We start from the raw sequence: 25,578 nt of genomic DNA, 5'->3' as shown, positions 1-25,578 counted from the left end.
GACACTGGCAAGATCACCTTCTCCTTGATTCTGTCTTCTAGCTTTTTGTGTTGTTATCTCTATCCTGGTTATTCTACTTATCTGACCAGTCCTTCTCAGTTTCTTTCACTAGATCTTCATCAAGTCACTGCTAATGGTAGGTGTCCCACAGGGCTCTGTCCTGGGCCCTCTTCTCTTTTCCCTCTATACTATTTCAATGGGTGATCTCATCAGCTCCCTTGGTTCAATTATCATCTCGATGCTGATGATTCTCAGATTAGTTTATCCAGCCCTGACCTCTCAACTTCCAGGCTGGCATCTCCAATGCTTGGACCTCTTGATCTGGATACATCCCAATGACATCTTGGACTTAACACGTTCAAAACTGAACTCATTATCTACACCACCACCTCCAAACCCTCTTCCTTCCTTTCTTTTCACTCTAGAGCATACTGCCATCCCCTCAGGTATCCAGGTTCATAATTTAGATGTCATCCTCAAAGGATCTCTCACCCCCTATTTCTAATTTGTTGTCAAATCCCGTCAATTTGACCTTTCCCTCACCTGACACAGCCACTACCCTGGCACATTCCCTCATCACCTCACACCTGGGCTACTACAAAAGCCTTTGATTGGTTCAGCTGCCAAAAGACTTTCCACTCCAGTCCATTGCTCCACTCAGCCACCAAAGCAATCTTCCCAAAGTGCAGGTCTGACCATGTCACCCCACCCCCATTCAATAAACTCCAGAGGTTCCCCATCACCTCCAGGATCAAACATCCAATCCTATTTGACATTCAAAGCCCTTTGTCATCTGGCCCCTCTACTTTTGCATTCTTCTTACACCTTACTGCACTTCCCAAATACTCTGTGATCCAGGGCTAATAGCTTCCTTGTTGTTCCCAACTTAGGTATTCTCACTGGCAGTTCTGACAGGGTACGGGCTTGAGACCTTTGCCCCTTACCCCAAAAAGATTTTAGGTGCCATTTGTCTATGGCCCTAGAAAAACCCCACCTTGGACTCTCCTATAACTCCTACTTGATCAAGGAAGTCTCTAGTGGTCACCTAAGGCTATAATCCTCTCAACTGGCCTTTCCTTGTCACCTATGCCAATTTCCCAATTCTCTGTTATCCTTAACCTAGCCCAGCCCTTCATTGACTATCACCTCCTTTCAAACCCCCCTCACTTCCCACCCTTGATCATATCTAGACCCCATTCTCCACCTCCCCATCACTCCCATCAAGATTTTCCTTAGACCCCTCCTCCTCCTGTCACCCCAGCCTACTGACCACTCCCATCAAGATCCTCCCTAGACCCCTCTTCCCAGACCTCTCTTCCAGTCACCCCAAATTACTTGGCCACTCCTAGATCCCTCCCACAGTCTTTCTATATATAAGGTCCATCTGGTCTCCATTAAGGTGCTCAGATTCTATAAAGAGTCTAGCCAAGGGCTCAAATTCTTAGAATCTAGCCAATAGTTCACAAATATTCAGATTCCTTAAGAGTCTGGCCAATGTGGCGGGTCTGCAATAAACTTTATCTTTGGCTGAAAGAAGGCTTGGGTCAAATTCATTCGGGCAGAACCCACGTGTCAGTACCCCTAAATCTCTAAACCTCAACATATATGATTCCCTGAACCTCAACAGTTTCCCATGCCTAGAATTCTCACATCCTCATTTTTACCTTCTGGCTTTCCTGGCTTCCTTTGAATTCCAGCTAAAATTCCACCTTTTATGAGAAGCCTTTCCTATTGTCCTTTCATGCTTATGCCTTCCCACTGTTGATTAACTCCAATTTCTCATGCATGCAGCTTGTTTGGGCATGGTTATTTGCATGTGGTCTCCCCATTAGATTGAGAGCTCCTTGAGAACAGAGACTGTCCTTTACCTTTCTTTGTATCCCCAGTGCTCAATAAAGTGCCTGGCACATAGTAAGCCCTTAATAACAAATGCTCGCTGACTTGACCTGATGTTAGGAAAAACTTTCTAACCACTAGGGTTGCCCAAAGTGGGATGGGCAGCCTCAGGAAGCAATAGGTTTCCCCTCAGGGAAGGTTGTCCAAATAAAAGCTGGGTGATCACTGGCAGGCTAGGACATTACTAGGGTGGTGACACTAGAACTTTGTCCCAGGGCAGAAAATTTAGAGGATGTCATTGAACCACTCTGGGATTCAGTCTCTTCCCTTCCTTTCCCTATCCACCCTCCCTAGCTCTAACCTTTCCACCTTTACCCCATTCCTCCAGTTTCCTCTGTGGCCTTGTTGCCTCAATCATCTCCTGTCCTGTGCCCATTCAATGTCTTCCTCAATACTGCTTCCTTCTCCTCAGCCTACAACCATGCTGAAGATTTAACTGTGCTGAATGAACTCTCCTCGACTTTCCTGAATGAAGTCACCCTCAAGAGGCATTATGCCATAGGTGGGACCTGGAATGTTAGACCTTGGTCTGTTTCTTTTTAAAACATTTCTATAACTAATTTCAGCATAATTGGTTTCCTTTGTAATCCTACATATTTTATTTTATGCACTTCAAAACATTTTTCTGAGAAAAGCTCATCTAGTTTCCATAGACTCAGAAAGGTTCCCCACACAAAGGGGTTTGCGATACAAACAAGATAAAGAACCCCTGCCATAGAAGATGGTGCTAGACATGGAGGCAGAAAGACCTGGGTTCCAATTCTGCCACTTGTACTTAGGAGCTGGGTAATCACTGGCAAGACACTTCACCCCTGTTTCCTCATCTGTAAAATAAGAATAACATCTGTAGTATCTAACTCACAGGATTAATGTAAAGGCTTAAATTAAATAATGTATATAAAGTATGCTTCAAGTCTTAAAAGTCACAGTGTGCTGGAGCCAGGTTGAACCAAGTGGATTGTTAAATTTTCAGGGTGAGCATTTCCATCTTGGAAATTGGCGAAGACTATAAATTAGGCTTGGTTTAATGTTTTCTTGATTGTCTAGACTTAAGAAAGTGATAGAGAAAATGTTAATGCAAATTAAAGGGGCAGTTAGATGGGGCATTGGATAGAGCACCAGCCATGGAGTCAGGAGGATCTGAGTTCAAATCCAGCCTCAGACACTTGACACTTGCTAGCTGTGCAACCCTGGGCAAGTCACTTAACCCTGATTGCCTCGCCTCCTTGACCCAAAAAAAATAACACAAATTCAATCTAAATGTGCATCATGGGTACATTTTTCCCCCCCAGACAGCTAGTTGTTAAAATATTTACCAGCACGCCACAGTAAAGTGTCATGTGGAGAGTAGGGCTCAAAGGGTCTAATCCTGGCATTATACACACAATAAAGGCAGGCATTAGAAGGAAAAGAGATGGAAGTAGACTTTGTCCTTGAAGTTGCTTCACCTAAGATGTTTCCTCCTTTGCCTTTCTCCTTCATTTACATGGAAAATTCATCCGCATAGAAAAACCAAAAAAAAAATCTTGGGGCAAGAAAACTTGGGGCACCAGGATTTCAGACTCAGAGAGTCTGTGGTCTTTTGTTGTTGTTGATCAAATTTTTGTTAAATGCCTACCATGTGCCAGGAACTGGGCTAGGTGCAGGGCATACAAAGAAAGGCAAAACCAGGCCCTGCCCTCAAAGAACTTACCTTCTAATGAAAGAGGCAACATTGTAACTAACCAGGTACAGTCAAGACATGCAGAGTAGATGGAAGGTAATCTCGGAGGTGGAGGCATCAGCAGCCGGGGAGGGGAAGGGGACACACCGAGAAAGGCTTCCTGCAGAAGGTAGGATTTGAGCTGAGTCTTGAAAGAAAACAGGGAGGTGGGGGTGAGGATCGAGAGCATTCTCAACTCCTGGGACAGACTGTTCAAATGCAGAGAAATGGGATGTGGGATGCTATGTTCTAGCAACAGCAAATAGGCCAGATTATATAGAAAGTGTAAGGAAGAGAATCAAGTTTAAGACTGGAAGGGAAGGAAGGGACCAGTTATGAAGAGCTTTAAATGTCAAACAAAGGGCCTTATAATTGACCCTAAAGGGGAGAAGGGAATTCCTGGGGTTTACTGAGTAGAGAGAGACAAGGTCAGATCCACCTTCAGGAAAATCACTCACATTGCCACATGAAGGACAGATTGGAGTGGGGAGAGACCAGAAGAAGGGAAACAAATAGGAAGCTATTATAATAGTCCAACTATTACAATAAGTGAAAGATGATGAGTTTCTGAACTAGGGTTCTAGCTCAGTGAAAGCATAGAAGGAAACATAGCAGAGGTGTTATGAGTGTGGAAATGACAAGATTTGTCAATAGGCTGGATATGTGAGGTGAGTGAAAGTGAGGTGCTAAGGATGCTATCTAGCTTGCAAGCCCAGGTAACTGGGAAGGAGAGTTCTGTTTCAGACATGTTGAGTTTGAGATGTCTACAGGACATCCATTTGGAGAGATCCAAAAGGCAACTGGTGATAATGGAACTGGAACTCAGGAGACTAGGGCTAGATATACAGACCTGAGAACTGTCCACATAAAGATGATACTGAAGCCTTGGGAGCTAATGAGATCACCAAGCAAGACAGTATAGAGTGAAAAAAAGAGAAGAGGTTTAAGGACACAAGTCACATTTAGTAGGTTTGACCTCCATGAAGATCCAGCAAAGGCCCCTGAGAAGGGAGCAGGTGGTAGAAAACACCAGGAGGGAGCACCATCACACGGAGGAGGCGATTAACAGTGATGAAAGCTACAGAGAGGTCCAAAAAAATGAGGAATAAGAAAAGCCCATTAGATTTGGCAATGAAAAGATCATTGGCAATTTTAGAAAGAAAAGTTTCAGCCTTTTCCAAACCCCTGTTTGCCTAATGGGATCCTGAACTGGCCAACAGGTACAGTGCCCCCTTCTCATCACATAAAGATGGCAACCAGCTTCCCAGTGCATGAGAAAATCAGGTTTGACAAATTCAAGTATGGTGGTACAAAGAGGAAACTCTACAAGCAGATGAATGAATGGCCCTATATCTGGCTTCTCCTGCCAGACTGCATATGTCAGCTTCTCAAGCAGCCCCAGTGGAGACCACAGAGAGCTGGTCATCAGAATTGCCAGCCTGGAAGGAGAAAACCAGGACCTTCTGAGTATAATTCAGGACCTGCAGCTCACCAGGCCTCCCATCTCTCTCTGGTTCCTCAGACGCAGTATGTGCCCCCTATGCAGAAAGTGGAGGTGCCCACTCTATCAGTTGCCTAGAAAGCTGCCACACTGGCAGAACATCATGTTGATATCAACCTGTTTGGCAGTGATGATGAGGAAGAAGACAAGGAAGAGGCATTCACAGCCTCCAGAAGAGCAGCTTCAGCGATATGTAGAGGAGACCAAGAAGCCAAGGCTTACTACTAAATCTTCCATCCTTCTAAATGTCAGGCCTTGGAATGATGAAACAGACACGTCAGAATTGGAGGAGTATGTCTGCCCCATCCAGCTGGATGGATCGGGCTGGGGAAGCTTCAAGCTGGTACCTGTGGGATATGGCATCTGGAAGCTGCAGTGGCTGAGGAGGTGGGTGTGGCCATCCTAGAGATCACCAAGGACAAATATTATGTGCAGAGTGTTGACACTGGCATCACTGCTTTTAATACGATTGGCCCAAAATTGTGTGAATTTGCAACCAAAATCAAGGCTGAAATTTGAGAAAAAAATAAAGGCGGTAGTTTCCATTGAATGAGGAGTTTAGAAGCCAGATTGCAGAGATTTGAGAAGACAATAAAGAAGTAGAGGTATTGTATATAGTTGGCTTTCTCAAGTTTAGACATGAAGGGAAGGAGAGCTACAGGAAAATATCTAGCAAAGGTGGTAGGATTAAGTGAAGATTTTTTAAGGATAGGAGAAGACATAGATTTGTTTGTAGGCAGCATGGAATGAACCAGTGGATATCATTGTTGAGTTGTTTTCAGTGGTGTCCAACTCTTCATGATCCCATTTGGGGTTTTCTTGGAAAAGAAACTGGACTGGTTTGCCATTCTCTTCTCCAGCTCATTTTACAGATGAGGAAACTGAGGCCAACAGGGTTAAGTGACTTACTCAGGGTCTCACAACTAGTAAGTGTCTGAGGCCAGATTTGAACTCAGGAAGATGAGTCTTCCTGACGCCAGGCCCAACGCTCTATGCACTATAGCGCCGCCTAGCTGCCAGTGGATAGGGAAGATTAAAGATTAAAGAAAGAGTGGGGATGACAGAGAAAAGATGAGATGGAATGCAATCAAGTGAGCCTATAGAAGAGTTTGCCTTGAAGGAGACAGTGGGAGAAGGCATCTGAGTGAGGTGAGAAAGAGAGGAGGAATGGAGCTCTCCATGAATGGCTGTGTCTGTGTGTGTGTCTGTGCGTAAGATGAGGTAAAGTCCTAAGCTGAGAGAGTGGAAGGAGAGGGTGCTGTAGAGGCCTGAAGAGAAACAAAAGCAGTATGGAACCGCTGCTGTATAGGGTGGGATTAAGAATCCAGCTCTCTTCCTTCTCTGTTGGAGGAACGCATCAGTTGAAGCGAGAAGATGGAAGCAGAGCAGCCCTGCAGCCTCAAGTCCAATGGAATCCGCCATGGCAGTGAATATCAGGGACCACAGGACCAGAGCACAGGAGATTCACAGGAAGCCTGCTCACTGAGAACAGCCTGATGACATCAGCAGGGATCGACGGCCCCTCCGTGCATTTGCCCTGGCTGCACCCACTCCCTATGAATGATCCTCCACGCGTTCCTTAGGTGGGTCCCTTCCTCCCCCTTCCCATGACTACGAGATAGTAAGCCCCAGATTTAGAGGGGAAATGTTTTATCACTACTTTTCTTAAGCTCTTTGGCGAAGAGCCTTTTTTTTTTTCACTAGGTACACTGGCTGGCTGGCAAAAGTAAACACATCCAAGAGGGCTCCAGAGTCATTCTTTTGAGAAGATGCGAGGCTCCAGGGTAACTTGAGCCTGGGATAGCTTGGGGGAAGTGGTGATAAGGGAGGAGGGTAGGGTGGAAAAACCTCACGTGCAGTTGAGAGGGGACAGCCCCGGTGCTGCACAGACTGACATCAGCTCTCATTACCGGTCTCCTTTAAACTATCATCTTCTCTGCTTCCCTTCACTGCCAAACTCCTAGCAATGACTGTCTAGACCAATGTATCAAACTCAAATAGAAACCGAGGCCACATTTGTACATAAGGATCCCTACATATTGACTTAGCTTCTAAATGTAATATTATCGAAGTGCTATTGTATTTTTGTTTTATTTTGCTCAATATCTCCCAATGACCTTTTCATCTGCTTCAGGAGTGTTGTGGGCTGCCTGCCAGGGTGTGTTTGCTATCCCTGGTCTACACTACTTGCCATTATTCTCTTATTCTTCAAATCCTCTTGCAGATAGCTCTTTACCTGGGCCTTGCTTTTCCACCTATCTCATCCTCCCCTGTATCATAGTCATTTAGCTATCTGTCCTTCACTCCATTAGGTTATAATAACCTTGGAAGCAGTGTCTCTGTCAGATCTGTCTTGGTACCCCAAAGGACTTTGCATGCAGGGGGTGTTTAATAAAGGTTTGTCCAAATGAACAAATAACACTGGATCTAGAAAAAGCATTTGAACGTAAGATAGAGAGTGTGAGAACAAAAAGGGACCTCAGAGATCATCTATTCCAACTCCACTCATTTTAAATATGGGAAAACATGAGTCTCAAAGAGTGGAAATTACATGGCAATTGAGGGACTCACAGAATCTGTTTTGGAAAAGATTTCAAAAATCATCAAATCTGACCCACAGCACTCAAAAACTTCCAATGAAAGGGAACCCACCATCGCCCAAGCCATCCAATTTTACCTCCTGATATCTCTATTTGTTAGAAGGTTATTCTTTACATTGACTTAGAGTCTGCCTCTGTAAATTGCCCTAAGTCCTCAGACTAATCATTGTGTCTGGCCAAGTCCTGTTCTTTTCCCATCTGAGTTGCCCGTCCTAGGGATAAAGACCAGCTGGTCAATTTCCATCCTAAATTGGCTCCCAGAACACAATGTTCCAGATGGGGTCTGACCAAGACAGAGAATAACAGGACTGTGACCTCCCTCATCGTAAATACTATTAAAACAACCCAGGATTATTGCATTTGCTTTTCTGACTGGCACATTTACATTGAGCCTATAGGTCCCAAAAAACACCCAACCTGTCTTCATAAGAATTATTGTCTAGCCCTGTTCTCCCCACCTTCCCCATTCTATACATGTGAGGTAGATTTTCTGAACCCAAGTGATGGAATTTACATTTATCCCTATTACATTTCATCTCATTAGATTTAGTCCATCCTCTCATGCCAAGATCTTCTCAGTTCATGACTATCTTCCAGGGGGTTAACTATGCCATTCAGTTTTTTGTCATCTGTAAATCTGACCAACCCCTTCATTAATGATTTAAATGAAGACATGCTTGATAGAATAGAATTAAGGATCTATCACTGGGGCACACTAATAGATGACTTTCTCCAGGTTGATGTCAGTCCATTGATGAATGTCCTTTGGGGTTGGGTCTTTCAATTCCACCTCACTTTTCTATTCCACCTCACTTTACCATCACATAATCTCTCCATAGTGTCCAAAAGCATTACATGAGAGACTTTGTCAATGCCTTGCTGATATCCAGATAGCGCATTATATGTCTACAGCATTCACATGATCTATAAGTCCAAGAGTCCTGTCAAAAGAGGAAATGAGGTTAGCTTGGCATGATCTGTTCTTAACTAGCCCATACTAGCTCTTCTTGATTACTGCTTCCTTTTTTTAATGTGCAGAATCGATGCTTTTCATGTTGTCTAGAATTTTGAAGTAATCCAAGTCAAACTCTGCCTTCTTTTCTCTTTAAAAATTGGGACTCTGTTCTTCTCTACTCCTCTGATATCTTTCAAAGACCAAAGCCAGCAGGTTGGCAATCACACCTGCCAATTCCTTCTATGCTCTAGGATGTTTTCCTTCTTAGCTTGGTAAGTTGAATTCATCTCCCTACCTATCTGGAGTTCCATCTCCCCATCTATCTGGAGTTTCATCTCCCCACCTATCTGGAGTTCCATCTCCCCACCTATCTGGAGTTCCATCTCCCCACCTATCTGGAGTTCCATCTCCCCACCTATCTGGAGTTCCATCTCCCCACCTATCTGGAGTTTCATCTCCTTGTCAGGTATTTTTGTTCTATCCCTCTAAGTCTGAATATCATTGGTCATCAGGAGAGAAACCAGAAACCCAGTAAGAACTGACTATGCTGAGTCATTCTTAGTTGTCTTAGTACTCCCTTGTGACTATCCCATCCCTTCAGAACTATGACATTGGCCCTTCTTTGATTTTTCTCTTGTCCCTAACACAGCTTTAAAAAAAAAACACCCTTCTGGGTCATATCTGGAGAATAAAATTAAGGGGTGATAGGGGATTATACTAGAAGAAGAGTAAGGGAGAGGTAGAATGGGGTAAATTATTCTCACACAAAACAGAAAAGAAAAAGGCTCTTACACTGGAGAGTAAATGGGGGGAAGTGAGAGGGGAATGAAGGAATCTTATTCTCATAGGATTTGGCTTAAGAAGGGAATAACATACACACTCAATTGGGTATGGAAATCTGTCTTACCCTACAGGAAAATAGGGGGGAAGGGGACAAGAGAGCAGGGGGATGATAGAGAGGAGGGCAGATTGGGAAAGGGGTAATCAGAAGGAAGTACTTCTGAGGAGGGACAGGGTCAAAAGAAAGAACAGAATAAATGAGGGGGGGCAGGATAGGATTAAGGGAAATAGAGTCAGTTTTTCACAACAGGTCTGCTATGGAAGGGTTTCGCGTAACTGCACATGTATGGCCTGTATTGAGTTGCTTGCCTTTTCAATAAGCGGGGGGGGGGGGGGGGGGGATTTGGAACCCAAAGTTTTAAAAACACATGTTCAAAAAAATGTTTTCACATGCAACTGGGAAATAAGAAATACAGGAAATGGGGTACAGAAATCTATCCTATCCTATAGGAAAATAGAAGGGGAAGGGGATAAGAGAAGGGGGGGAGAGATAGAAGGGAGGGCAAACTAGGGGAAGGGGTATTCAGAATGCATGCCATCTTGGGGTGGGGGAGGGGCAAGATGGGGTGAAAATTTGGAATTCAAAATCTTGTGGAAATGTTGAAAACTAAAAATGAATAAATTTATAGTAAAAAAAAAAAACCACCCTTCCATTCTCTTTTTTGTTTATTCATTACTGATCTTAGCTCATTCTAAGTTTTAGAGTTTCTGATATCATTATCACAGGATTTACTTCGGGGCAGATAGGTGGCACGGTGGATAAAGTACCGGCCCTGGATTCAGAAGGACATGAGTTCAAATCCGGCCTCAGACACATAACACTTATTATCTGTGTGACCCTGGGCAAGTCACTTAACCCCATTGCCTAGACAAAAACAAAAAAAAATGCATTTACTTCTATGCATTTTTTTCCTTAATCTAAGTTGATAATTGAGTTCTCTGGGCATCCATGTCACTCCCTCTTTTCCTCCTCAGTGGACTTGTTTGTCCCTACCTTTATAATTCCATTTCTGGCCCTCTTTGCCAAATAATCTGTTGAGAGGGTCAGCCCATGGGATTCTTCTTAACCATTCCATATGAACCATTTCATATTTCCTTTGAAAATACTTCTCCCCAAATTCACACACGTGGTAATGAGTAGGAGCCCCAGGGCTATAATTCAGGTCAGATTCAGGGGTTTTCCTTCAGACTCAAGGTAACATAGGATAAAAGCAAAGCCAAGGCTAAAACTCAGGTCCCATGATACCTACATGCCCTATTCTTCGTATAACATTTCAGTATAACAAGTGTATCAGAGCCAGTAAGCACAGAACTGGGGCAAATTTTCCCTAAATCCTTGTTGCCTTCTCGGGCTTCAGGACTCCCTGACCCCAAAGGCAGAAACCTTAAGAATTCCTGGAGCTCTGGGAGCTCAGAATTCGAGGCAGGAAGGCTGATGGACCCAACTTTGTAGCATCTTAGATGAGGTGCTACTGCCCTCTTGTGGTCCCATTCCAGGTTGCTCAATTACAGGACTAGGATAGAAATGTCACAACAGGACCATTTTCTAAGATCAAAAGAATGTCAGCTACAAGAGCCCTTAAAACAGAATATCAGAGCTGAGAGGGCCCTTAGAACAAAGAAAATGAGAGCTAGGAGAGCCCTTAGAACATAAAACGCAGCTCCTCTAGTCCAGGGATGTCCATATGGTTATACAGTAGGTCATCTGATCAGAAAATCCATACGTCTGGGCTGAATTAATTTAATCCTATAATTAATTACAGTCAGCTTCGATTGCAATTACTAATTGACTCAAGCCTGTTGCCACAACACCTGGCATCAGTTCTTGGTTGACTTGAGTGTGTAATTAGGTTCTACTTGCCTATTAACTAGATTTAAAATGTTTTTGCTAAAGATCTGAGGCCAACTGCACACTAGGGTGAAGCAGGCTACATCTGTCCTACGGCTCATATTCTGGATCTTCCGGGATATAATTCAATGCCTCCATTATATAGATGAGAAAACTGAAGCACAGAAAGAATTTCATTGCCTCGGGTCATAGAAGAATTGGAGGTGGGGAGGGGCGGTTAGAACCTAGACCCCTTTGTCCAAGTCCACTACACTATAGTTAGAGCAAGGGCTTAAATTGCCTGGCAAATGGGAGCCCAGGTAAGAAGGAATTTCCAGCCATGCAAGACACACCTCTGTGAGAACGCTGTCCTACACCACCACATTATCACATTACTGGCCCCCTACCCTTTGTTCCAGGCAGTCCTGCTTCCTATCCTACCCCCTACTCAATCTGAGACCTATTAAAGACCTTAACTTGAAAAGACCCAGGTCCCCACTGCATCCTGGACCATCTCCAGTCGTCCTGATCTCTTATCTGGCCACTGCACCCAGATGGCTCCAGAGGAGAAAGTGAGGCTGGTGACTCTGCATAGCCCTGCCTCACTTAAATCCAGTTCACTTGCACATCATGGCATCACCTTCCTGATGTCAATGGTCCTCTTTGAGAATGACGAACAAACAACAATAACCTAATCAATCCAACATTCAACAAACATTTACTAAGTACTTTCTTTGGACGAGACACACATCCCTCTATTCCTGAAAGGACAGAGAAGTTGGGGGCATGGGGAATCCAAGGGAGATCACACTGAAACAAGCAAGTAGTTGTCAATCAATCAATCAATCAATCAACAAACACTTATTAAGAGCCAGCTACGCACCAGGCGCCATCATGAGGCAGTGGGGGACACAAACATAAGCAATGAAATAATCCCTATTCTGAAGGAATTTATATTCTAACAAGGGAAAGAAATATATTCCTACATATATATGAAGAAAATTAAAAGTAATAAGAATAGACACCATTTACATATATATATACATATATATATATATAAATAAAATATGGTATAGTGCTATGTAAATGGTAAAAAGCTTTAAGTTTTGCAAAGAACTTTACATATATATCATTTGATTACTGTAAGGTAGGTGCTATTATTATTCCCATTTTACAGATGAGAAAACTAAGACTGAAAGAGGTTAAGTGATGCACCCAAGGTCACACAGCATGAGGTAGGATTTAAATTCAGGTGTTCCTGACTCCAAATCCAGCATTCTATCCACTTCTCTACCTAGTTGCCATAAAAATGAGGTAGTTAGGGGCAGTTAGGTGGATACTTACTAGCTTCGTGACCCTGGGCAAGTCAGTTAACCCCATATAGCCTAACAAAAAACAAAAAACAAAAACAAAAAAAATGAGGCAGCTAGGGAAAATCCAGAAAGGCTCTGTGTGGAAGGTGGTACTTGAGCTCAGCTCTAAAAGAAGAGAGGAATTCTATGAGGCCTGAGTGTTTTCCAGCCATTGAGAAAGGCCAGAGATGGAACGTCCTATGTAAAGAACAGAAGGCCAATTTGACTAGATAGAGAGAGGAGTGATACAGAAAACGTGGCTGGAAAGATAAATGTCAAGGGGCCAACAAAGGCAGAATTCTATTCTGGACCTGAGGAAGAAGTGGGTGCTGAGGTGAAGATAATGGGGACCTTGGGAGGGAGTAACTCTGCCCTCCTAAAGTTGGGGATGGAGGACGGGAAGGCCAGGCATGGTCTGACATGCTCACTTGAACTAGAGAAGAATTCAGGGAAAGGATGGGTAGAGAGTGGAAATAAATTTCAGCAAGTCAGACCAAGAGAGGTGAGAAATATTCCAGAATGAATTTCTGAAGCCCGGGAATGAGAGATGAAACGTCCTGTGGGGTGGGTGTGGCTTGGGGAGCTGGGCAGATGGGTGGGTGTGGGCATGGGTGTGAAGGGGTATAGGGGTGTGGGGAGGATGGGGGGGTGGGAAGAGACATGGAACAAGTAGGCCAGTAGGGCTATACATACATTGTGTATGTGAAGGAGAGTGATAAGAAATAAATCTAAAGTTGAAGCCAGATTGTGAAGGACTTTAAATGCCAAACAAAACTTTGTGTTTCATCCTGAATGTAATGGGGAGCAGAGGAGTGACAATGTCAAACCTGTATTATTTTTTCTTTTTTCATTTTTTCTTTTTTTTTTTTTTTTTGGTGAGGCAATCTAGGTTAAGTGGCTTGCCAATCTAAGTTAAGTCACACAACTAAGCCGAGATTTGAATTCAGGTCCTCTTGACTCCAGGCTCAAACCTGTATTTTAGGAATATCACCCCAGCAGCTGTGTGGAGATAATTAGAGTGAGAAGAAACTTGAGGTGGGGAGACCTATTAGAACGTTACTGTATATAAGTTATTCCTCAATAAAGAAGTAGTTAAGGGATATGAACAGTTCTCAAAAAAATAATTGCAAGCTATTAATAAACACATGAAAGAATGCTTCAAGTTACTAATAAGAGAAATGCAAAAAACAACCCTGAGCTTTCACTTCACACCTAGAAAACTGGCAAAGATGACCAAAATGTATATAGCCAATGTCGGAAGGTTTATGAAAAGACAGGCATACTCAGGCATTATTGGTGCAGCTGTGAATTGGTACAACCATTTTGGAAAGCAATTTGGAATTATGCAAATAAAGGCACTAAAACACCCATGTGCTTTGACTCATTTACCCCAAGGAGATCATTAACAAAAAGAATGGCTCCATATACACCAAAATATTTATAGCAGCACTTTCTGTGGTAGCAGAGAGCTGGAAACAAGGTGATGCCCATTGGTTGGAGAACAGCTAAACAAATGATGATATGGGGATGTTAGTGTGCTATAAGAAATGACAAACATGAGAAATACATAGAAGCTTCAGAAGATTTATATGAATTAACACAAAGTGAAGTAAGCAGAATCAGAAAAGCAGTAAGTACAACGACTCCAATAATATCAATGGACAGAATAATCACCACAAATCAATCAAAACAGAATATTGTGAAAAGACAGAATTCACTTGATCCCAAAGATGAGATGTGAAAAGATACCTTCAATATATTTTGGACGATTGAATATGTACAGCCTATAACAAATTGCTCACTATCTCAGGGAGGGGGGAAGTAAGAGAGGAAGAGGGAAATTTGGAACTCAAAAAAAGTTTTAAATGAATGTTAAAAATTGTCTTTACATATAATTGAGGGAAAATATATTTAAATATGATATTTAAATAATATAAAATAAATATTATTTTTTAAAAGAATGAAAAAAAGATACCTTCCTTGCTCCTTTGCAGAGGTTGGGGACAGAGTGAGGGAGGGAGGTCTACAAGTATAGAACATTGTATATAATATCAGGTTTTCTCAATGAGTTAGTTTTTTTATCTGTTCTTCCTCTTCTAAAAACATTTTTTGTTATAAGAAGTGGCTCTCTAGGATAGGGAAGGGACAGGATGGAGGAGGAGAAGGGATACAAAGGAAAATCTTGGTGATATAAAACAAAATACACCATTGGAAAGAAGTGGAAATAAGGGTGGAATGTGGGAAATATTGTGCAGGTAGAATAAACCAAACCTGGCAAATGATTGGACATAGAGAGCAAGAGTACAGAGGAAGATTCCCAGCCAAGGAACTTGAGTGAAAGGGCATATTGTGGTGCCCCTGACATAGAGCACCACCTTCCACTACAGATTCCAGAGACCATGCTGCGCCCCCTCCTGCGGATGAACCATTCAGCTTTAGAACTCAGCCCAGAATCTTATCTGTCCTGATAGGTGAATGAGTATAAACTCCTGCAACTTACCATATCTAGCTGTCCCTAGACCATGGAGACAACTCATGCAATCAATCCAGTCAATCACCAGGAAACCTGGGACTGCCTGACCTCTTGCCACATGCCCATCCCTCTCAGTCACCTACCACTCCTCTCATTTTCCACCTCCTCCTTGGACCCCACTCCTCTTTATGAACTGTTGCCTCCTCCTATTAGGATGTAATCTGATTGAGGATAGTGACAGCTGTCTCATTTGTGTATTTTGTATCCCCAGAACCCACCATAAGTTCTACTTCCCTAGAGATATTCAGGAAGTGGTGGGAAATGTTCTTATTGGGAATATGAAAAGGGATTTCTTGTTCAGGTACAGCTTGGACCAGATGGCCTCTGAGCTCCCATCCAACTCTGAGGTTCTGTGAAGGAATGGGAGGATGGAGACCAAGGCTTCCAGCCTTGGATAGGTGACTGGTCCATGGAATAACGCCCTATTCCCAAACAGGGTGGGGGAAGGGTGGGTGGTCACAGTGGGAGGGAGGGGGAAGAGCACGTTCTTCCCCCATGATAATAGTAGGTTAGATTTTTTTTCATCAGTCAGCACCCCTTGTTCTCCAGAGTCTGAAAGGGGTCATTTGTACATTATTCATTTCCAGCCTGGCTAATTAAGGGGATTGGCAGCAGCTGTGTGGCATTGGCTGGACCCCAAGGACCAGCTCTTGGGCTCATCTTGTGCCCATCCCACCCAGGACAATGAAAATCCCATTTGTCAGTAATCATAAACCAGCCTCCCAGCTCTGTCCCAACTCAATGTATGATTATGGACAAGTCACCTCCCTTATCCAACTCTCAGTTTTTCCATCTGTGAAATGAGGGAAGTGAACTAGACTACCTTTAGCAAGGGTTCTTAACCTGGGGCCCATGAATTTGAGGGATATATATATACACATAGATAGATAGATAGATAGATAGATAGATAGATAGATAGATAGATAGATAGATAGATAGATAGATAGATAGATAGATAACTGTATCTCAACATGATTGGTTTTCTTTGTAATCCTATGTATTTTATTTTATGCATTTAAAGCCATGATTCTAAGACATCCACAGGCTTTACCACACTGTCAAAGGGGTCTAAGACACACACAAAAAAAAGGCTTAAGAACCCCTGCTCTGAGGGTTCTGATTCTATCACCTAAGGGTTTCATCTATAAAATTAAAGATTTGGATAATCCCCTCCTAGCTGTAAAATTCTACTTCCCACTACAACCTATGTGACTTTGGGTCTGTTCTTTCCATCCCTCCGAGACTCTGAAGTTGACGTTCTAACATCCAGTAGCTGTTAGACTTGGACCTAGGTGCTAAAGGTCATGGAGGAGAAAGGGGGAAAGTAGGAAGCATTGGCAGCACACCCGGGCTAGCTCACCACCGTGGCGCCATTGAAAAAAGACGCAATAGAAGCAAAAGATAAATTTTGCTGACCACATCCTAATGCTCTCTGTCTTTCCCTCTCCCCAAGTGGGTTGGAAGGGGCTCTCAGGGTCTGAGCAGCAGACCAGCATAGGGTAGGGGAAAAAGGCGAAGACAAATGGAAGTAAAGAGAATGGGCAGTAGAACAGGTCCATTTTCTCTATAGTGATTAGAATTCCCACTGGGAATTGGCTCCTAAAGAAACAGTACAAGTTTCCAGTTGATTTACAACTGGGTCCAACCTTTCCTTCCCCTTGACTCTCATCCCAAAAAGACCCTTGGAACTGAAAGAGACCCTATGAGGAAAAGCTTTTCCTGGGTAGACCTGTATCTTGAATCTGTCTTTCTAAGGTTAAGAGGCAGTAATGTCTGGGATGGTGGGGGCTCCCCAATTGAGAACTAAGTGCTTTGGGCAGCCAAGGGTCAGAAGAGATTAATAATGACCACTAATAGCTCCAAGGTCTACAATGCTTGACATTTATACAGTGACTCTCATTCCATTAGCTTTCATTGGATCTTCCCAACAGCCCTGAAAGGGAAACACAGCAACAATGATTCTGCCCATTTTACAAAGGAGGGAAACCGAGGCCTAAATAGGAGAAGTGACTTGTCCCCATCCACATTGCTCGTAAATTCAATGTCCTTCCTAACATTCCCTGCCAACAGACTTGTGGCTGTTGGTGTGGGGGAGAGGGGAAGAGGGATTCAATTTATTCTGCTTGGCTCCAGAGAGGACTACAGCCCATGGGGGTGGGGGTGGGGAGGGGCAGGGGCGGACCAGAAGGAGTCATAAGGAGGCAAATGTTGGCTTAAAATAAGGAAGAATTTCCTGACACTTAGAAAGAAGTGCTCCAGAATGGACTGTTAGAGGAGATTGGAGGTAAAGTGACTGGAAACAGGGTTATCAATTAGGTGGCTACTACACGAATCCCTGAATGAGAGAATGCTTGTGCTAAGCAGAGGGGACAGATGCAAGAATGGTTTTGTTTGGGTTTTGGTTTTTTTTTTTGTAAGGGTGGAATCAGCAAGACTTAGCAGATGATTGGGTGTGAGGGGGTGAAGACAAAGGAAGATTTCAGAATGACTGAGGTTCTGAACCTGAGTAACGGGGAGGAAGGTGATGTCATCTGAAACAGGGAACTGGGGAAGAGGGGCAGATTTGATAGAAGTTGGGGAGGGGTGATGTAGAACTCAATTTAGAGCGTGTGGAGGAATCACAAACGCTGGATTTACAGCCTGAGGAGCTGAGTTTGAATCTTGGCTGTTCCACTTACTAAACTAATTGGACAAGTCACTTCATCACTCTAGGCCTCATTTTCCTCACATATAAAATAAGGAGGTTGGACGAGGTGACCTCTCAGGTTGATTCCAGCTCTAAATCTATGGCCCTAAACCAAACCAAATGTGAGGTGGTGCTTTCAAGAGATGTCCAGCAGGAAATCGGAAATCCAAAACAGACACTTAAAAAAAACATCAGGGAACCATCTACCCAGTAAGGAATAGCTAAAGTCATAGGCATGGCTGAGGTTGCCAAGGAAGAGAGGATCACTGACCCTTGAACTTGGAAAGCAGAAAGAAGGAAAGGAGAACAGGCAAGGTCCCAACCCCCTTCCTGGTGGGCTTCTTTAGAAGGCAGCCAACGTCAGCAGGTGCAGCAAGAAGAATCACCTTTCCAACATGTTGCCACTTAATCATCCCACCTATCCCAAACTCCCTCAGAATTTAGGCTGGAGGAATCAGAAAGCGGGGTGATGGAAATTGAGGGAGCTGAAAGCAGTTGTTTGCTCCTGCCTCCCTTCCCCTCCCCTCACTTTGTTCCCAAAAGTTCCACTCTCTGGGGGAACAAAAGGAAGGGAGGAGCAGGCCGACAGGAGACAGTACCATCTCGCCAGCTCTTCCCCCAGCCAATTTGGGAATCATTTCCCTGCTTAAGTGGTAATTAAAGCACTCACAGGGAACCATGGAGTGGAGTGGAGGAAGGGATGTGGCTGATGGTACTCGAAAAGCACTAGCCTGGGAGTCAGTCAACAAGCATTTATTAAGCACCTACTACGTGCCAAGCACTATGCTTCATGCCGGAGATCCAAAGAAAGGCAAAAGAACAGACCCTGCCTTCAAAGAGCTCATGTTCTAAGTCTCAACATGCAAATAATCATAAATGGACAAGCTATGTATGGGGCAAAATGGAGGTAATCTCAGAGGGACGGCACTGGCGTTGAGAGCATTCAGGGACAAGGAAACACTTCTTGCAGAAGGTGGGATTTTAGCTAAGACTTGAAGGCATCGAGGGAAGCCAGGAAGCAGAAGTGAGCGATCCCAGTATAGGGGGCAGCCTGTGGAAAGGCACAGAGTTGGGGGTCAGGATACCTTGATTCCTGTTCCTTCCTGGCTCACTGGGAGACCTTGGAGGAAGCCTTCTCCCTGTTTCTTATTCCACCCCCTCCAGCCCAACTCTGACCATCCCCAACGGCAACCACCCCTTATCCCCAAAGCAAGCCTAACCATCCCCAGCCTGTGGCCCCAGCCGGATCCTGACACTGGGTTCTATTTCCTCAGCTGTCCCGACTGATGATCTATGACTTGGGAACTCACTGACTCCAGCCCTCCTGCAGTTAGAGAGTAAGGATTAAGTTTTAGTGGTGGCAAAGGGGCACGTGCTCCAGAACCTTAGGAGAGGAAGGTAGGAAATTGTGGGGGAGGCAGAGGCGGGAGCTCCTAGGGAGCAGGAGACAATGAAGCCTCACAGCACACGTCACCAGCCCTAGAAATAACTACAGGTGGGGGCTGCTACTCAACCTACACTGGGGAGAGGGAGGCTGGAAGTGAGGGTGGGGAGGGGGCTGGGAATTCCATTCCCAACTCTGCTCCCTCAAGGAAGGAGATCCCATTAAAAAGCCCTTACCACAGTACCTGAACCCTACCCCCTGCCTGAGCCTTTCTACCCCACCAGTGCTACAAGAGCAGAAGCCCTGATCAGAGAATCCAAGTTCAAATCTTGCCTCTGATGCTTATTACTGTGTGACCTTGGGCAAGTGATTGAACCTCTATGGACTTCAATTTCCTCATCCGCAAAATGAGAGAGCTGGAGAGGTCCTTTCCAATCCTAGAGTTATGATCCCATGATCTCTTCAACACATGATAGAGAGGTGGGTCAGCTTACCAGGGAGTTCAGAAGGCCAGAATTACCCACCTCCACTTTAGGAGACATCTCTCCAAGTTCCTGTCTTGGAGTGTTAAGGCCAGCCCCATCAGCTAATCTCTGAAAGACTAGCTCTTATATTTATCTCAGACCCAAGCTCTATGTCTCCACCCCCTCACTCCAGACCCATAGGTGGCACTTGGATTCAGGGAGACCTGAGTTCAAATCCTTCCTCAGACACTTAGCCATGTGACCCTGGGCAAGTTACTTAACTTCTCTCAGCCAGTTCCCCCATCTGTAAAATGGGGATAAGCATAGTACCTACCTTGCAGGGTTGTGAAAATCAAATGAGATAATATATGTAAAGGGGCTTTTGCAAACCTGAAAGCCCCATATGGTTATTTGTTATTGTTATTATTATTATTCCCGAAGCTTTTCTGCAGACAAAGAACATGAAAGTAGGTTTCAGGACCACACACCAGAACCATTCACTTCTGGTGTGTGATCCTCACAACAGCTATGTGATGCAGGAAGTGTAGAGAATCACGCTCACTTAACAAACGAGGCAACTCAGCTAATGTAATGAGGGTAATGTAATATAATGTAATGAGGGTAATGTAAAAAGGGGCAAGACCTGATCTCGGGTTTTCTGATTCCTTTCTAGAAGCTTCCAAAGTGCTCCAATGAGGACAGAGCAAGGATATAAACGGACATCAGTGTAAGGCATACGGGTCATGGGTCACAGTCATCAGGACCTCCCCACCTGGACAGCTCCCCACCCACTATGGGTGCATGTGGTCAGCAACTTCTAGTCTAAGAAGACTCCTTTGCCACTCCCTTCTCCCACACCCTGGGCTTTGTCCCAGCTTCCTTCTCACAACACCTATTTAGCTTATAGGATCATGGAATGTTAAAACAGGAAGGGAACTTGGAGACCAGACTAATCCTCTCATTCTACAGAGTAGGAAACTGAGGCCTAGAGAAAGAAAGTAACTAACTGAAGTTGAGCTGATTGTCTGGGTCACCTTTACATCCTCCTGTATATCAGTCAACCAACAAACATTTATTAAGTGCTATGTTCCAGGCACTGTGTTCCCCAGGCAGGGGACTCAAAGAAAAGGCAGATATCACCTGGAAAAAGGCGAAAAAAAGCAGAAAAGCCAGAAGTCAGGACTTCTTGGTGCTACGTGCCTGGGAGGCTTCTTGTTGGAGGGAAAGAGAGAAGAGGGGGAGGGACTGTGGGAAAGAAAGGTGCCTAACTGAAAGCTGACGAATAGTCAATCCCACATTCTGTCTCTGGTTCATCAAGGGAAAGGGGGGGAGCTCAAAGAAATAATTTCTGTGCCTTTGTCAGCTTCCACCTCCCTCACCACAGTTGACTGGGGTGATAGGGCAGGTATCTGGATCAGGGTCCCTTTCTCTTGCTATTCCTTTCCTACTCTTAAAATCTGTTTCTAGACTCACCCTCCATCTAATAGGCTAGACAACTTCCACCAGCTGCAAGACCTCCTTGTCTCAGTCTGTGCTGCAATAAGGCTTGAGGGAGCGACCTGTAACCCTAGTGAGGAGGCTAGGAGGCCCTTGGGGAGAGCTCTCAATAATCACTGTTCCAAGGGCTCTAACCCTGTATCCTGGGGAAAACTGTGGCCTAGCAAGGCTCAAGTGTGGCTACCAATACCACCCTGAGGTGCAGGCCCCAGGGAGATCAGGAAGTTGTCAGGGATAGGATCCCTCACTCCCCTACTAAGAAGCACCAGGGGGCTGGGACCTGAGAGACAGTAGCAATAGCAGTTTCCCGGGAAACGGGTGAGGATTGTGGAAGGAGGGAGCTGAGAGAGAACAGGAGGAGGGACCCCCAAGTCACAGCAAACCAAAAAGCCCTGGGCAGAAGGGTAAGGAGGAGGTTGGTCTTCAGGAGAGAATAGAATCCCCTCTGGTAGGATCCCCTCTGGGGAAGGGTAGGGGCTAGTAAGTGGGCAGAGGAGCGGCTGAAAGAGAAAACTAGGACAGTCACCGGGGGACAGTGATGAAACGGGGAGTTCGACGCCCTTGCAGTGGCCAAACTAGAGCAGCGGGAGGGAGCCCCAAACCACAGCCCCTAATCAGGGGATGGTCCAGGGCACTCTCCTAATTCTCCCTGACGGAAGCTGTCAGAATGAGCAGCCACTTGTGTCAGCTAGGGACAGATCCTCTCTAACCACCCCCACCCCCCCCACCTAGCCTTGTGCAAAGGCGCTCCCTGGGGGCTTGACTGAGGGAGACCACCCCTTAGCTCTCCAGGAACCAGGAGTTTCAATTTTCCTCACGTACCCCAACAGATGGTCGAGGTCCGTGGGGCCCTATGCCTCCTCCCGGGAGGACTCTTTCTGATCACTGCGCCCAGGCATTGGAAGACCCCTCGATCTTTCCAGGGTAGGAGCCGAAGAAGTTCCCGCGGTGTTCAAGGCCCTGCTGGTGCCGCGTCCAGCCGGGGCTGGGCACTGACAACCTGCGCTCGCTCCCCGCCCCCATCCCTTCCCATGGGCATCACTCACCTGAGGAACCTGGGGAGCTCGGGCTGCCGCTCCTCGGAGGCTGCGGGGCCACTCATGCTGCAGGGTCGAGAGAACAGTGTGCGCTCTGCTTGAGCCGCTGGAGCAGTGTGCGAGGCCCCGCAGCAGCCGCCACCTCCTTTTATCCTCCCCTCCCGCCCCTCCCTCTCTTTCTCGGGGCGCGGGCAACTGCACCCCCCGCAACGCGTTACTCCGGCCCCGACGGGGCAGGTGGCCCAGCCAGTCAGGAGGCAGCCGCCGCTTCGGAGAGCCTGGCGATTGGCTCGGGGCGAAGGAGCGGAACCTCCGCTCCCAATAGCGAAGCCCAGAGCTCTTTAACCCTTTCTCGGCGCCAGCGGCGGCAGCCTTGTGAATGGAGATGCTCTAGCTAACCCGAGGGCCGCTGGGCCAGGCTCTATCCGACCCGAACCCGGGGCTTCCAACATGGGCCGCGTAGATGGGGAAGCTCAGCTGCAAAGGAAGAGAAGGGCCCCTAGAGACCGGTATCCCAAGCAGGTCTGCTCCTCCCCCAATTTCGGCCGCCCCGCTCCCAATCCTCCACCCACAAAAAGATGCTAGCTCCCAATCTATCATTCCGGGTAGGGGAGTGGGGCGATCACAGCGCCCCATATCCAGTTTGGCTTCCGCGACCTCATCCGGGACCCTGGACTCAGAAGGGAGAGTCTGATCAGAAGCCTGAAGGAGAGGGACCTTACCTATGAACCTCCCCGAGGGACCACCTTCCCCCATCCCAGCCCAGCCCTCCCGCCTGGTCTCTTCACAATACACTCACTACTTTTCACTAGATGGAATGAGCTTTTACCACCGTCTGTCTACAGGGCTGAGCTGAGCAGGGGTATCTGGTCAGCTCAGGGACAAGTCAGAAATCTGCAATAATAACTTATCCCTATAGCATTTTAAGGAATACAGAGTATTTCCCGAAAACTCCTCGAGGTGGATACTACCGTCTCATTTTACACAACCGAGGCTTGAAGAGGTTAGGGAGACTTGCCCAAGGTTCTGTGGCTACTCTGTGGCAGAATCCAGAACTCAGCGCTGGCTTCACGAATTAAAATAAAAAGCATTAAAAGCTTGCTAGGTGCCCAGCACTGTGCTAAGGTGAGGGTACAAAATACAAAGGCAACGACGCTATCTGCCCTCAAGAAGCTTACATTCTAATTCGGTGGACTACACACATAGGGGAATGGTGCCAGTGAGGGGCACTTTGACCCAAGAAGTTACAAGGATGGCCAGTATAGGGGCAAGGAGCTGTCAAGACAGCGGCATAGAATGAGAAGTGAAGCACAGCTGCTGAGGTCTTCCTGAAATAGTGAGCTAGTCCCTATTCTGAGTGTGGCACGACTCAATCTGAGTCTTTAGCACATACTCACCTCACCCTTCTTCCCACAACCAGAGGCCAGGTCCTTCTTCCCCCACACCAGCCCTTTCCAAAGGTTAGCAGCATTGACAATCTGCCCCACACAACAGCTCCCTAGAAATTAGTGGTTTGGGCTTTTTTAAATTTTTTTAGCAGGTGTCTGCTCTGTGCCCGAGTCTCGTCTCATAAGAGACCACCAAGAGCAAATACCACATTTTCCCTTGTCTTCCCAGCACACCAGGTGCATGCAGGGCGTGGGGGAAAAGGTGAAGGGATTAAGAGAAGTGATCCTTGAGAAGTGTCACCCTTCTGTTGCCTATGCTGAGTTATACAGTGAAAAGGCTTTGGGATCTGGCCTTGGAGCTGACACTAGCTGTGTGATTCTGAGCAAGTCACTCTCCCAACTTTGGGCCTCAGTTTCCTTCTCTACAAAATAGGGGTAATAATCTTTATTTTTATTTCACAGGGTTGTTGTGAGAAAAGTGCTTTGGCAAACTTTAGAGGGCCATAGAAATATGAGTTACTTTATCCTTACCATAGGTCCTGAGACTTGCATTTCCATGTTTTAACATTTACAAAGCATTTGACCCACAAACCTAAGAGGTGTGGATTGAACTATGACCCACATTTTACAGGTAATCATTTCTGACTTTTATGTAGCATTCTGGGGCTTAAACGACTTCATTTGATCATCCAGAAAACCTGTGAGGTAAATACTCTCTCCATTTACAAGAGTAAATTTACTGAAGCTCAAAGACATTACACAGCCAGCGCTGTGATTAGAAAATCAGTAAAAGGCAGTAATGAAATTCAAATGCAAGTTTCCCAATTTATCCATAGCTTCTTCAGGGCTGAACAGGCCTTCTGAAATCATGTAGGTCAGGAGTGGGGAACCTTCAGTGTGGCCCTTTGACTGAATCCAAACTTCACAGAACATAAAATCCCATAAAATGATTTGTTTCCAGAATTTGAACCCAGATCCTCTGATTCCAAGTCACTTTCCATCTAGTTCAATCTTTGAACTTGAAGTAGGAACCCTCTCTTCACAATATACCTAGCAAGTGCTCCTCCACTCTCTGTGCAACCATCTTCAGTAACAGAGAGCTCTTTCACTTTAGGACATCATTATTAGGAAGATTTTTCCATACTGAGATTCGATATACCTCCCTTTTAACTTCCCCTATTGGTCCAAGTTCTGCCCACTAAGACCCAGCAAACAAACCTAATTACCCTTTTTCCATGGCAGCCTTTCAAGTTTTTAAAAATAGTCTGCAAAGCCCAATGGGATTGCCAAAGGTCACGGCAGTGAGAAAGAGAGCCATTTTCTAGGGAAGGGACATCAAAACCACTGGTGCTTCACAGCTAGATAACAAAGGGAAATATGAACGGGGTAAATGTGGAAAATGTCAGTACCAGAGGTTTGGGAGCCGTTGTCTGATACCAGCAGGTAAGTGCAAGAAATGCCAGGGAAGGTCCCAGCAATAATATTAAGAGGAAATCTAGAGTGTTAGGAGCATCTGGCACCAGGATAAAGAAAGATGGCAGGCCAAGCAGACATGGCACCAAGGCAAGTGCCCCAGGAGAGGGCACTAAGGAGTAGGCTAAGCAGAGGACTGTTGTGACAAGTATTCCAGAGGAGAGCCCTAGGCACTGTAGTTCAGGCCAGTACACCTCTCCCTGGGAAAATGATGGAAGCCAGGCAGGACTCCATCCTAGGGAAATTTGGTTACGGGGCAAAGAACAGAGCATGGGGAGGACACAAAGAAGACATGAGGTGAAGGCATGGTCATTGTAAGTAGCTTTACCCACCTCTGAGGTAGGGAGTGTTCCTAGAATAAGCTACCAGCTCAGGAAAGAAGCGCTAGACAAATTGATAAGTTTGGGGTCAGATGCTCCCAGAACTTGCAAGGAGACTGGGG

At 45.5% G+C, this 25,578-nt stretch overlaps 1 protein-coding gene and 1 pseudogene across 1 annotated transcript in view; one reads left to right on the top strand and one right to left on the bottom strand.

The window, feature by feature from the left end:
• The window catches only part of YJEFN3 (YjeF N-terminal domain containing 3), a 33,800-nt gene extending 11,385 nt beyond the window's left edge, over positions 1 to 22,415 (bottom strand). The window contains 1 exon segment of the mRNA XM_020969438.2: positions 22,285 to 22,415. Within this exon segment, the coding sequence (XP_020825097.1) occupies positions 22,285 to 22,340 (56 nt within the window). The 5' untranslated portion in view covers positions 22,341 to 22,415.
• On the top strand, positions 4,848 to 5,618 carry LOC110196259 (elongation factor 1-delta pseudogene; annotated as a pseudogene).
• Positions 22,416 to 25,578: the final 3,163 nt, after the last annotated feature.

This window comes from Phascolarctos cinereus, unplaced genomic scaffold (genome assembly GCF_003287225.1).
Source record: "Phascolarctos cinereus isolate Bilbo 61053 unplaced genomic scaffold, phaCin_HiC Scaffold_4;HRSCAF=312, whole genome shotgun sequence".
Lineage (NCBI taxonomy): Eukaryota > Metazoa > Chordata > Mammalia > Diprotodontia > Phascolarctidae > Phascolarctos > Phascolarctos cinereus.
Note: the sequence above shows the minus strand (reverse complement) of the source record. Positions and strands in the feature narration are given on the sequence as shown.